The sequence below is a fragment of the Egretta garzetta genome, unplaced genomic scaffold, assembly GCF_000687185.1.
Source record: "Egretta garzetta isolate BGI_Z169 unplaced genomic scaffold, ASM68718v1 scaffold250, whole genome shotgun sequence".
Taxonomy (NCBI): Eukaryota; Metazoa; Chordata; class Aves; order Pelecaniformes; family Ardeidae; genus Egretta; species Egretta garzetta.
Window position 1 is genome coordinate 544,469 of NW_009258294.1, and position 14,778 is coordinate 559,246.

The 14,778-nt window shown below is 35.6% G+C and overlaps 1 protein-coding gene across 7 annotated transcripts in view; it reads left to right on the forward strand.

The window, feature by feature from the left end:
* The window catches only part of KDM4C (lysine demethylase 4C), a 290,608-nt gene that overhangs the window by 20,676 nt on the left and 255,154 nt on the right, over positions 1 to 14,778 (forward strand). For 4 of the 7 annotated variants that reach the window (XM_035893611.1, XM_035893595.1, XM_035893605.1 and 1 more), the window contains exons 3-4: positions 6,587 to 6,771; positions 9,569 to 9,683. In XM_035893611.1, the coding sequence (XP_035749504.1) occupies positions 6,587 to 6,771; positions 9,569 to 9,683 (300 nt within the window). Of the gene's footprint in view, positions 1 to 6,586; positions 6,772 to 9,568; positions 9,684 to 13,336; positions 13,519 to 14,778 lie in introns of those variants that run through there. The other 3 variants (XM_009638241.2, XM_035893621.1, XM_035893627.1) reach the window with 3 other exon arrangements.

Below are 14,778 nucleotides of genomic sequence, written 5' to 3' on the forward strand. Positions count from 1 at the left end.
AGTCAAGATGTTTAAAAACTCAAAGAGAAACAAAACCTGCAGTTCTTGGTTTCCCCCTGCCCACTCCCTCCTCCCCACTTACTGTAAAACAAAGAGTAGAAATGGGATAAATAGACAACGAAGGAAAGTCTGAGTTGAATTTTTCACATACTCAGCTTTATTATGGAACTGTATTGTGTTTTGTTTATTACGTATGTTTGTTTGTGTATGGTTGAATTATTGCAGTCCTCACACCTTTATCAGTAAACTTAACAACAAATTCATCATAGTGACATCTGTTGTTCAACAGATCTATGCCATTAACATGTGAGCAGCATATTCTAACTATGCATCATTTCGCGGATGATGTACATGGACTCAACATTAAAAAAAAATATCTCTTTTTCCTATTGTTTATATAAATAGCTTAATTTCAACTGTTGTGTAGTTTCTAGTCCTGTTCCATGGGGATCTAGCCAAGGAAACAGAAAGTGCCTTATGACCAGCCACTGAAATGATACTGATTTTTGTTCTATTTCGGTTTGTTCATTTGTATATAATGTGCTCCTTTTCTTTGGTATGTTGTGTATAATACAAAGACACGTATGCATAAATTCTACTCCTTGTTTTCTCTGGCTATATGAGGAAGCTATTATATGAGCACATATTAGTGTGTAGTTCGGGGAAAAAAAGGCAAAAATGAACTAGTTTTGTTTAAAAAGAAGAATATTTGTGATATGTTCTTTATCATGGCTATGACTCTCCTAGACTGCAACTAATCTCTTCATTCGATAGTATGCAAAACCAGAAGCTTCTTAATTTGAAAAAAAAAAAAAATCCCAAACCCTTATATTTTCCTTTAAAAACTGTATATCTGTTTACGTCTTTGACAATTCTCAGGAGGAGTATCATCAAATATGGTACTATAATCCTTAAAAAGCCAGTGCAAACTTCTGTTCTTATTTCTGAGACATCCATAATAAATAAGAGCTTCAGTTACTCTCCAGAAGGTTTTTTTTTTGTGCTGCTTCTCTTCTTTTCTGTCAGGGATTGAAACAGCTTCCTGATACATGGTGCTAAGTGCTCCTCTGAGGCTGCTGGTATACTTAAGATTAACTGTGGGACTAAAATATGTCATGGTTTGAGACCAGTGTACTAGTCAGGTGTGTGTGTGAAATTTAGGTTATCTGGAAAAGGAGACTTTTCATGTCTTGGCATTTTTGATTGTAAAATTTCAGCCAGTAGGAAGTGTAAAAAGACAATGAATTTGTCTTATTGGAAATATTCTTCAGATTTTTTTGAGACATGAATATGGCTTCAGTTGTTCTGTTTTGGTTCCTTATCTTGATTCTGGTTCTGGTTCCTTTCCTGCCATCCAGCAATTAAACCTCCATGTGCAGCTGGTGTAGGAGAAAAGGGCAGAGCCATTGAGGATGTTTTGAGGAGAGCAACGACCATAGTAACATTAGGAAAGAATGTGAAAGGAAAGAATGTGAAAGGAAAGACTGTAAAACAGTTTTGCCTTTATTGTATGATTTAAAATTTCTGTAATACTGCTGTCATCTTCATATCCTTACTCCTAGTGTTGCTCCACTTTTTCTCACTCTGGTGAACTCTTTAAGGAGATATCTTTGTCAAGATTCTGGATAAACATAATTTACTGCAGTAACCAACCATGAGTTTAATTGTTGTGTATATAAAATGTGTATGATCTGAATATTTGCTTGTACTGAAAGGCAAAGATGACATAATATCAATAAAATATACTAATGCTGTCATTCTAAAAAGAGTAGCACTTAATATGTAAACTTTGTTTCCTGTAATTTTTGATTTGAAGTTGAAACCCTTTAAAAGAACACATTAATGGGCCAAGGTAGTAGTTATATTTTTAGGTTAGGCACATGAATGTGTGAAACTGACTTTTTAAAAATACTAGATGCAACAGTGATATCTATGAGGTGTTCCAGTATTTTAAAGAGTATAACACAAATGTTGGCTTTGGAATGGTTGCAGGCATATATTGTATTAAATTTGCTGTGACACTAATCTATTAAAAATCTATCTAAAATGGTGATCGTGGCAACAGAAGAACAGGGGTTAGGCTGTGGTCTTTTCTTCTTCACCATGGTGTAATGCTAGTATTAACCTGTATTAATTCTTAAATTTTCAAGCAACATTTTATTATTCTTTTTTAAAGGTAATTGAATACAGATTGAAACCACTTTCTTTCCTGATGAGATCATGAGCTGCTTCTTTAAGGATGAATCTTTCAGTGTGGTTGCCATTATCAAACTATAGCTATTTATTTTATAGGTTTATCTGGACTATACAAAATTTTTTCAAAAGAGGAAATTATTTTTTCTGGCTCCCTCGTTAACATAATCTTTCAATAAGATGATTATTATATCTCATTCTCAGGTAGTAGGGACAGAAAAATTTGGCTACAAATTACTCTTCTCTCAACTTGTGCACATACATACAATTAAGAGAAACTGGAAATTAGCAGTGTCTTAAAAATACTTCCAAGATTTGATTTACAGAGGTTGTTGCTGCTCTTACAGCACTTGGGGTTTCATACTGTTTCTGTTGAAGTCACTAAAACTGAACATATCAGATAAGGGCAGAATTTGGCCGTGTAGTCAGGGATTTGTGATATTTTGCACAGTGTGATTTGGCTTGTTTGAAATTAATATCCCTGTGGAAAATGTGTCTCTCCATTTCTTGGCCATACACCTAGGATTTAATTTTCATTACATCTGTCACATTTCAAAACCATTTGGGAAGCTCTTCTCCATGTACAGATTATTAAAATGTGAAAGTCCCAGTAGCACAAAAGATGTTTTTGTGTATCTGTATTTATATGCATGTGGGATATCTGCTGAACTGGGTTTACTGAACACCTGGAATAATGTCTATGATACAAAAAAGCATAACAAAACCTTTTAAAAATTATTAATTACATTCATGTTTCAGTTGTACTGTGACTGAGAAAACGCCCTTCTAACCATACCATATAGGTCTGCTTTCCCTTTCTTCTGCTTGATACTTGAATAGCAGTTAAAGCGTCTCTAGCTGTTTTCAGCCTGTTGGTTAGTTACTACATGTTACTCAGTTGTCTTGAGACTTCTTGTATTCTGATTTTCAATATTTTTTGATATATCTTAAAAAAAATGTATAAAAAAGTAAACCAACTAAGTATTTTTAAAACAAGTCTTATCAAGTCAATAATTCATACTGCAAAAGTTTGAGGGACATTTTCTGAGTTTTAGAAATTGGATTTAAAATAACAAGAATAAAATATTTTTTCCAGTTTTGATACTAATACAAAATGAACTTAGAGAGAACCTAATTTGCATTAAGTCTAGGAAGTACAGGCTCAAGTATGAATACAAAGAGAGTAAAGAATACTAGAGGAGCTATATGGATACGCAGAAACAGTAATTTAGCCTCTAAACAGAGGTCATAAGCAGAGTAGGTGTACCCAACACTTTAGGATAAATGTGAAAATATTAGGGGAGAAGATCTTTTACTTGTGCAGAGGAATATGTGTATGTAAATGGGCGTAAAATGACTATAAGGCTTGCACCTACTGGAGGAGAGGGGGAGTGTGGGGAATAAAATGTTAAAAAAGAAAAAAAAGTTCCTAATACTTTGCTTGAAAAAAATTATTAAGGTACTAGACAAAAAACATTAAACCATTTCCAGAGCAGATAATATACTGTGGCATCCCTGGACCAAATTGGCTACATTTTCATTAGGTCTTTGAAAGTCTGGAATGAGCTTTAGGCATAGATAACGTATTTTAGTCTTAATGTTTCAGAGGATCCTATACTTAAAAAGGAAAACAAGTAATGAAAGCAATAGAACAAATTAAAAACAAGGCACACTGATAGATTCATTGCTCTTTCCTTGAATAAGAAGCATTTTTGAGACTCAGACTGCATTTATGTAGAGTGAAATAGTTAATTTGCAGTTGCATTGGCAAGTAGAAAAGTAATTTTGGAACATGATACTGAAAATAGATGTTGGCAAGTACAAGAAAACAATTTTCAGAAGAGTTGGGTCAGAAGTAGCTACATAGAAATAGTAGCCAGTGCCATTCAGAATCAAATGTAGAACAGGAGATTACCAGAACTGTATGCATTGATAGGACTCTGAAATAACCTCAATTGTACTGATGTGCAGCCTTCATGGTGGAGACTGAGTGGTATTAACTAAGACATCCCTATCTAAAACTCAATATGTATCACGCTAAATAAGACTAGACAATGTTAATATGGTTAGGATGTTTGAGATATCTATTTATCTATCTACATAAAAATGAGAAAGCCTTGCCTTAGGTTTTTCCTTTTATATTTGAGCACTGAACAGCTTGGCTGATTAATTTGATCTAGGTTGCTTCCATGGAATAAACCTAACTTGCTTACTTTGAAGAGGTTATTTTTACTAAAGGGAATGTGAAGAGGCTTCAGTGGCACAGGTCAGAGGTAATAACTCAGAGACCTAGTCATTATTTCCAGCTCTGATACTGACTAGCTCTGTGTCACTTTGGACATGATATTTTAACATCTCCAGTCCTTGCCCTGACCTTTGTCAGAAAATGCAAATTCTTTGGGGCAGGGACTCTATTTTTGTTTTCTTTTAAAATGATGCTTAGCATATTGGTCTCCACAGAATTCAATTCTCTAACCAGTACTCTAATTACAACAATAATAAATGTGGTCCAGTTAGCTGGAAAAGGGATATTTTGAACCTGTATTCACAAAAATATTTTTATTGCTTAAAATACACTGACCTTGAATTAAGTAAGATAATGCAAATTTTGCTTTTTGGTATTCATATATTTGAGCCAAACCTACAAGTTCATGCTTAATAATCATGAAAATGGGAATCTCTGTGCGCATACTTGATTTCTCTGCATATATTCTGAATGCATGACTTCTCTGCTTCTGAACCAACATTTTGCATTTTGTTAATGTGCATATAATTTAAGATTTGTGTGAAAGAAATAAGTAGGAATCACAAGATGATTCAATTATTCTTTTTTCTCTAAAAGCAAACAACACTGAAACTTGCTAACTAGTCCCTGTACAACTGAAGTCCCATGGAAGCTGAGAAAGAAAAAAGGAAAAGAGGGAGTTGCGTTAGTGTAAAAACTGGATAAAAATGCCTATTTATGTTTAAAATAAAAACATTAGGTATGGAATTATGTTACTGCTGATAACTTTTCTTCAGCTTGATGTTTCTGTTTTCGTGTATGTGCTTACTAGCATGAATGGTCTCAATCAGACTTCTCTGAGGGATGGACTGAGTACATTAGCATTAAAATTTGTCCATCTGTGATTATTTTCCAAAGGTAGCAAATGATCTCAGGATCTCTCTCTATTATTTGTTAGATTTTTATTTTTTTTTTTTACTTTCTTGGAGGGATGTAACTGCAAAATCTGTAATGGACAACATTGTGTGGAATCCTGAAATGCTTCCTAGAGGAACAGCATAGTTAGGCTAGTGTAAAGGCTACCTCGAAGATGTGAATGATTTGAGTAACGTAATTTGTATGTGCATGATCATGAAAGCTGTCCTACTTTGTTGTATCTTATTTTAAAAGTTTCCAAGCCAATGCTTGCGAAAATTTGATTTGAGCATCATGGAAAAGAATGAACATAATGAGTGGATCAAAGAACATATCATTGAGCCTTTGGGCAAGTAAAAGTTCAAAACCAAAATATATATTAAAAATGTCTGTTTCTGTGTTTTAAAACTATTACGATTTCAACTCTACAGTTTTCTGTTTTCAGATAATATATGCAAGGACTGTTCAAACTTACACAGTTAAAGAACACTGATATGACTACAGGCTTCATTGAAATTCCTAATGAATTTATTACTGACATTTTAGAATCTGCTGAGGTGTCTTCGTAGACTTTGGGCAGTTCTGTGGTATTTGAAATAAAAGTGTTAACTTTACAAATGGTTAATCTGCACATAGCTTTAATCTTTAATTATGTGGTTTAAATTATGTTAAGATAAAAACTAGTATATCTAAATTAAAGTAAGAGCTTTAATACAGTTGTACTGTGCAGTTTTATGGGGAGTAAGTTAGACTCTAAAATCTAAACCTCTCTGAAAGTGCTGTATTTTTTTCTTTTTTCAGTCAGAAAGAAAGTTATTCATACTGTTTACACCAAATAACATTTGGGCAGGGGACTGTCAATCTTTTTTATGATTTTTTTTTTTTTTTAAATTGAGGATAACGATTTTATATCATGGAGTATGAAGTATTTGCAAATTGTAAGGCTTTCTGGTTATAAAATACTTGTTCTGTTGTTATACAGGGATATGTTTGCACAGTTGCACATGATTTGAATTGCTGTTGATTAGTGAGTTGCTGCTTGTGAATTGAGGTAATAATACTATGACCATTTTCAATTGGTTTCTGCATTATCCAGGAACACTTACATGGTCAGTTGGTTATTGTGAAACAGCTGTTAAGCAAGCATTCATTTGATGATGTGAGCATATTTGACTGGTTCTTTCGATTTTTCCAGCATATTTTGAATTGGTATTGCAAGTGTTGTTGTCCTTTTTTTTTTTTTTTTCATTTCTGAATTTAAAGGTTATCCCACCAAAGGAGTGGAAGCCAAGAAAACACTACAATGATATTGAAGATTTGGTGATTCCTGCTCCAATTCAGCAGATGGTCACTGGGCAGTCGGGGCTCTTCACACAGTACAACATTCAGAAAAAGCCAATGACAGTGAAGGAGTTCAAGCAGCTGGCCAACAGTGACAAGTATGTATATGGGGGGTCTTGCTTAGGAAAACAAATATTTATTTGTTCCTATATTGTGGTTTTTTTATAATTGTGCTAGGCAGCTGGTGATTTTTTCACTTACTCAGTAGAGGTTTTCCTGTCTAAGTTGTAGAAGGATACCACAGTATGAACCTTGTTTGTGTTTCTGTTGTTGAAAGCAACTGAAAAACTTGATGCTTTCTGTCCTCCTTTTTTTCTTTCTGTTGAAAATAATGAAGATGATACAGACTTGTATCTGAGTTTTATTTTGAGTACAGTGTTCAATATTTAATTCTTTTTTTTGGGCCTGGATACTGGAATGGCCTATTGTCATGTAATCTGAAAAAAACCCCAATGTCTTTTAATTTACCCAGAAGTTTTTGCGTTTATTGAAGAGAACTCAGCAGCATCTAGCGAATGGCTATGTTCTGATTATGGCAAGATGGGTATTAAGGGGGAGAAAAAAGTCTATGAAGGATTAGGCGCTATACCAGAAATTTCAAATTGGTGGGCATTCCAAGAAGAGGGAAGTGATAGAAGGAATTCTTCTCCATTCTTTTTGGCCATGTAAAAATAAAAAATTCTACTTCAGTATTTCCACAAAACTGTCTGGAAATAGTTTCCGGAAGGTAAGTTGAGTTGAAGGATTCTAGAGAGAAAAGACATTTCAATATAATGAAGGAAGGTAACATTGCCTTACTTTGAAGAGAAGTTTCTCTCATAAATTCATTTAAGAAATGAAGAAGTAAGAAGAGAAGCTGTTATAAAGATCAGGAAAAACTAGGACACAAAAAGCTTTTAAAAAGGCTCCTCAGCAAATGTTCCATAGTATCCATGCCTTTGTAAAAGTGCAAAACTGATCTAATTTTTCCAGTTAAAGAGGATTGGTATGTTTCTGCCCATATATTACTGGTGAAAAACAGGTTATCTCACAATTTTCTTCCTCTGGTAAGTGGGAATGGGAACCTATTTTGTGGTTCTTAAAATTATTTGTTCGGTAACTGTTAGAGGGGAGAATAAAACACAAAACCTGTGTGGTGTCTGCTATAATTTTCTATGGTACCTGTTCATATATGTTTAATGTCTAAATCTGATTTACCCATGATAAAATGAGAAATGCTAATTTCTTAAAACAGTTTGATAATGCAAAGATGCTGTGAAGGTTTTGATATATATGTTTGTTAAGTTTATTATTCTTTACCATGGAAGATATTTTAGAAGTGTTTCTGATTCCAGTTTTCATGGTTTTTACCGAAGTCAATTTACAACTTAATTTCATAGGTAAAGTTAAGAACAGTTGGGAGGGCTTCTTATCTATTACTAGCTGTAGGTCTTTCTAAATATTCATCACTGCTCTTGAGAAAATGTGTTATATGACCTCTTATGACACTCTTAATGCAGTCTGTATTTCTTAAATTATTAAGTAGTTGAGAGCCCCTGTTCTCCCATTTTATTCCTTAATGAAGAAGACTTCTCTGTTGAAGACTCCTTGCTTGAGTAATGTGGTATTATCCATTTCCTTTGGGAAAGAAAGAAGGGCTATGAACATTAAATAAAATCATAGTTCCCTTTAAAAGGATTGTGTGTGCTCAATCTGATGCATTGCTTCTTTTATTTGTTTAGGCATTTGCAATTCACCATGACCTCTGGGAAATATGGGCATACCTGCATCCCATAATCAAGATACTTGTGTTATGGTAACTGAGTTTATGTATCCATATTTCTCAGTGCCAAACATAAATACAATCTGATTTCTGGAGCCATATAATGAGATATAATCGAAACAACCCTGTTGCTGAGAATGCTTTGGTTAAGATGTGTTTTGCTAACTTGCTTGTCTCTGTTCTGTGTTATCGCATGATGTAAAAGTACCTGGTCTACTTAATTCTTGTATGTTTGGATTTTCTTTTCAGTAGTTCAAGGGTAGTAAGTTGGCAGTGCTAATGTGAAACTTCTTTCTCAGAGTTGCAGGAATGGGGAGCTAGTTTTCTTCTCAGAAGGCCTAAATATGGGAGAACAGAGGCCTGACAAGGGATCCTGAGGCAAAAGCTATTGGTGGATGTTTTCTATGGTAGTGTGCTTGTGTTGTGTTCCTGCAAGATTTTACATGAGGTTTGAATAACCTTCCAAAAGTATATACTTGAGTATATTTACACGTATGAAAGTATGGTGCCCTGTGCTGCACTAAAGGACTAAAAAGAAAAATGCCTTTAAATATTTTTTTTTTTCATTGTGTGGTAGAATTTTTGGTATCAGCAGTTTGAAACGTTATGCCTTTTCTCAAGAGGTTTTTCTGGGGAAGGAAGAAGATAAGAAAGTACTGGTTTTGCCTGGCAGGGCTGCTACTTGCCAGAGTTAGTACATTTGAGTTGTTCTGAGGCACGCTTGTGCAGGACCTACCTCTGTGACTTTACAGAGCTGATAGTGAGGCAGGAAAATAACAAATACTTGTCAATTGAGTGGCTTTTCCATGTGTGTCTCTTATGGAAGAGAAACAAAAGGGAGGGCCACAGCCTGAGGACAGTGAATAGACTTGCTATTTTGCTGCTGGAGACTGAGGAAAATGTTGTTATGGGTAGGTGTATGACTTCAGTCACTGTTGCTGTCAGGTAGGAAGTTACATGCTATGGTGAGTAAGGAGACTAAGAATTCAGGACAACTAATAATTCCTCTATTTCAGTGAATTTGAAATAAAGTGATCTCTTAGAATTCAGTTTGCAGGATCAGAAACACAGCCCATTGTGAAGGTTGTTGTTTTAAGACTATGCTGAACCTTTGCCTACCTCTTCCTCTGCAGGTACTGCACCCCAAGATACGTAGATTATGAAGATCTGGAGCGTAAATACTGGAAGAACTTGACTTTTGTGGCACCAATTTATGGAGCAGATATCAATGGCAGCATTTATGATGAAGTATGCATAGCTTTTTATGAAGTTTATCTCTTCCAGCCCTCTTTTAAAGGGTACTGTACTTAGAGGATACATTCTTGCTTTGTGACTGAGAATCTGTCTTTCTTTTGAAATTTTTGTGTTACTCACTTTAAAGACTCCAAGCAAGGTTGAAATTAATGCTACATCTGCAAGAGTCAGACAGTTCTGTCCTTAGACAGTAGGATATTGCTACTCTTCCTGATCCTAAGACTCTTCTTCATTTTGAACTCTCCAGAACTTTGAGATTGCTTCCTATTTATTTGTTCATTAACATTTCAGTATGTGTGTTACCTGTGTATCTCTGTGGAAATCTAGTGATATTTAAAATACCTTTTAAAGATAAAATACTTGTATCTCTCTCTCTTTTGCTGAGGAAAATTGATAGCTGTACTTTATACGTGCTTGGAGTGCCTGCAGTTTCCTGGAAACATGCTTACAATTACTGTGTACCTCTGAATTAAAATAGATGAAATGGAATCTTCATAAGGAAATGAATTTTGCTGATTACTTGCCAAGATCTCCACAGATAAGGGGACTCAACACAGGTCTCATTATCCAAAGAATTACAGAATATCCGTTGATATAAATTAGGCTATGTGAGTAGCTATAAGAACTAGATTTTGAAAGGATTATTTAAGAATGAGCCTAACAGAATAAATGTTAGCATTTCAAGAAAGATTTGAGGATTTAAAAAATACAGGGCAAACTTTTCTCCAAAAGGATCTGTCATGTGTGCAGTTCTTGAGTTGTTTCATCTCTTATGTAACTGCCTTCTCCAGTCATTCAAAAAAAAAAAAAAAAAAAGTAGAATTTCCCTGTGGCAGATGGTCTGAGGCTTGCTAATGTTTCATATTTCTTCACTGAAGACAAATTACTTGAAGACTCTGTCCAAAGATAAATATGGTCAGCCAAGATGGCTTAGGGCAATTCACTTTTTGCACTAGGTTACGTGATCTTTGAAAGATAGCTATAAATGTCCAATGGCCTACTGTTTAGAGAAAGCAGCAAGTCTAAATTCTATTGTGTGTCAAAATACCTGTGTAAATATGATTTAGAAAATAATTGAAGATTCTGATTTGGGGTGTTTTGATGAAGAGACATTGTAGATGGCTTTTGCTTAGTGGAAACGAAAATGGGGCACAGGAAAGCTGTGTTTCTTTCAAGAAATAGAAGCTTGCCCTTTTTCTTCTCTGTTTTTTGTTTTTTTCTTTAGTGTTGGCAGGTAATGCCTTCTGGTGTACCTTTTTACAAATGTACACTTTGTTTTGATGGTGTGTTCTTTGGCCTTTAGTATCTTAAGGTTACTATTTACAGTAGGGTTACAACATTCCCAAAGAAAAGAGCACGCAGTAGTATCTGATTGTGAAGTGCTGACTGGTCAAAGAGAAAGTTGGAGATTTCCTTGTCATGGAATTGCACTCTTGTTAGATTGGGAGGCTGAGGAAGGGAGGTCAAAAAGACAAAGGGTGAAGTGAGAAAATCGCATTCAGCAATCCTAACTCAGGTGTTAGGTGCAGAGGAAGAGGAGACAAAGAAAGCACTGAAAGGTGCAGGGAGTGGGAAATAAAGGAGTGGGGAAGAGAACAGTAATAGCTAGAATAAAAACCCCTTAACGGCTATGATTAAATTTGTATTCTTTAAAAATAAATAACAAAGGAGAAATGTTAGTGAAAGGAATAGAACAGACTGAGCAGTTAATGTGACAGCCATGTCATGGTGTACAGCCCACTGGGTTTTAAATGAAAAGAAAGAACAACCCTTGGTACCAGATTGTTGTTGAGAAAGTTATGGATACCACTGATCAAAATGGTTTTTTCTCTTAGAATATTTTTGCCAAAGTTAATTTTTGGCCAGCAGATGGTGTACTTGCACAACTAATATTTTTTCATGTCTTACTCTTGAAACTAATGCTAAGAAAGGATCTTTTTGATTCTGTTGGGAATTAGAAATTCATTCAGTTTCCTTCAGGATTGTCGTTACTCGGGGAAAGGAGGTGAATACAAGTAGCTGACGTTTTGGGCAATGTATAGCAGAAAGGGGATGGCAGGGTTAATTTGTCTTAACAGCCTATATGCGATAGTAATAGCCTAAATGCTTACATTTTACAAAATGCATTTTATAGAAAACAGTGTGTTATAGGTGTTGCATTTAATACAGAAAGGTAAATATCTGGCAGAATTCCAGGTAGAAAAACACTAGGAACTCAGTCCGATGTATACATGTACTTGGGCCATCAAAATTAGTGAGAAAAGCTGCTGTGCTGCGAGTCCTTATTCTTTAGTTTAAAAATTTACCAATTACATTTCCTTTCCCACATTTTTTACATTGAAACATCTGTATCTGAAGCATGATGAAGCATTAATTTTTGCTAATTAGATCAGTATTGTTATCTGTGGAATCCAACACCTTGCTGGCATTATTATCAGTGAGATCATACGTCTGGTAGTGTCATTTGCTTTTCTTAGATCGGAGGATGACAGCTTCCGAGGGGTTTAGAAGGTGGGGCAAAGTTCTAAAGTCTATGTTATATGGAACAGCAAAAAAAAAAAAACCAAATAGAACAGGAACAAAGCTGTAAATGCATGGTTTGAAATTTGGCAACACCACCAATGGATCAAAGTTTACCTTTGTGATATTTAGATTATTCCAGAATCTCTGTTGTGTATTTATAATGTATTTATGTATATTGGACAGTTTTGAACACAGATTAAGTCTTTACGAATAAGGAAATAGCCTATGAGAACAAGTGTTCTGTACACTGGATAGGGATTTATAGAAAATATATTTAAGATAGTGGAATGTTTGCTTGAAATATTACTCTGTGCTGTATGCATTTTAATTGCTGTTACATTTAATTACAGTGCTATGTAGGTGAATGGCAACCTAGGTGACTCAAGAAAAAGCACTGCACTAAGGAACAGATTCTAAGGATCATTATTTATGTTAAGATTGTAAATGTTACTAGATACATGTTCAGGGTTCTGTCTTTTTGTTGCTATAAGGTCATCTAGACTTGAGTGAAAATTAATATTCCTGAAAGAGTTTATAATGTCAATGATAAAGCACCAGTCTCCCTAGCTGCAGTTAAACTGATTCATGAATTGATTATGAACACCTAAGAGTTATATTGTTTAGGAAGTTTACTTGAGAAGTGATTATTTTTTATTATGTTATTTCAGGAGAGCTGTCTTCCTTGTAAGTTAGCATGAATGTAATGCCAACTTGAGTCAGCTTAGACTGTGAATGACTAGCCTGTGAAACAGTTGCAAAAAGTTACCGTTCCTGTCAGGAAGGGGAAGAGAGTAATTTTGTTTCTGATATCATAACTTTACTAATGTTATTAACTTTTTATTAACTTTTTGGCAATTGTACCTGTGAGTAAATTGAAGAGTGCGATTCACTTACTTCTTCTGTGCACTGTCTGTTCTGGTGAACTACTGTTAGGCCTTCAACTTCCATGCCACTCCCAACTGTTGTTTAAATGAAACCACGAATCACTGAGGCCACAAATTCAGTTGTTTCCTTTTTGTATGAGATACAAGGAGCTCAAATTAGCCTTTTCTGTTTCTTGGGGATTTTTTTTGTTTGTTTGTTTTTCTTTTTAAATTAATTTGAGATCATATTTGTATGGACAGATGAAGAAGACCTATGAAACCCCTACATGGACTGATCTAGCAACTAGGGAGGAAAAAATCTTCCTGGTTTTAAGAGAAGTTCTGAAGAAAAGTGACTTAATTTGATGTTTATAATGGGTCATAAACCACATCTGACTTCAGTGCTGTCAATGGAATCTGCTATTCAGTAGAGAAAAGCCAAGGTTTGGGAGGAGCACATACAAATATTGTCTTGGCTCTTTCTCACCACTCTTCTTCAGCTCCTGCCTTGAAGATACCGCTTTATTTCCCTTTTTCTTCTCATAGTTTTATTCCTCCTGATAAGACAATTCCTAATGCCTACTTCTCTCATGTCTAAGCTGTGGGGAGCATATTTGATTAGTAATACAAGAGCAATTGATTCAGTGGAGTTTGTAGGCTAACGGTTATTTTTGCTAAATTGTAGGAACATCTCTAATGTAATATTAACTCTAGCAACAGATGCACTTAAGTTCCCTACTGTATCCCTTGTCAGAGGACCTAACTTGGTTTTAAAGCAACACCTTGACATTATATGTAGAGTTTGGATTTGATCATGAAATAAGTTAAGGATTGCATCTGAGTTGTAGCTTGACCTAAGGCTTCAGGAGAGCAGCAGGCATAAGCAATCCAAAAGTCTCTGGAGAGCATCAGTGACAATTTCCAGACCAAAGCTGTCTGCTGGACCTTGTACTCACAAACAAGGAAAGACTTGTTGTTGATGTGATGGTCAAAGGCACTCTTGGCTGTAGTGACCATGAGATGATGGGGTTCAGGATCTTAAGAAGAGGTGTCAAGATGGAAAGCAGGACCATGACCCGGCTTTCTGGAGAGCAGACTTTGTTCTGCTAGGTGATCTGCTTGGAAGAGTCCTGTGGATAAGGCCCTGCAGGGAAGAAGGGACCAAGAAAGCTGGTTGGTATTCATCTCCTCTAAGCTCAAGAGTGGGCCATCATAATGAGCAGGAAGTCAGGGGTTTTGCCTCACGATGGATGAGCAAGGAGCTTCTGACAAAACTCAGGCATAAACAGGAAATACACAGGAGGTAGAAGCAGGGGCATGTAATCTGGGAGGAATATAAAGACACTATCCAAGTATGCAAAAATGCAATTGGGAATGTCAAAGCCTACCTGGAACCAAATCTGAGACACGTCGAAGGCAACAAGAAGGACTTCCAGAAGTATACCCCAGGGATCAATACTGCATCCAGTCCTGTTTAAGATCTTCATTAATGAAGATTTGGATCATGGGGTAGAGTTTGCAGATGATACAGGACTGGGAGGATCAGCTGATATGCCAGTGGGTCATGCTGCCATCCAGAGGGACCTTGACAGGCTGGAGAAACAGGTTGACAGGAATTTCATGAAGCTCACAGGGGAAGTGGAAAGTGCTGCACCTATGGAGGATCAACCCCAGGTATATGGGGTACCTGCTGGAGGCTGAAG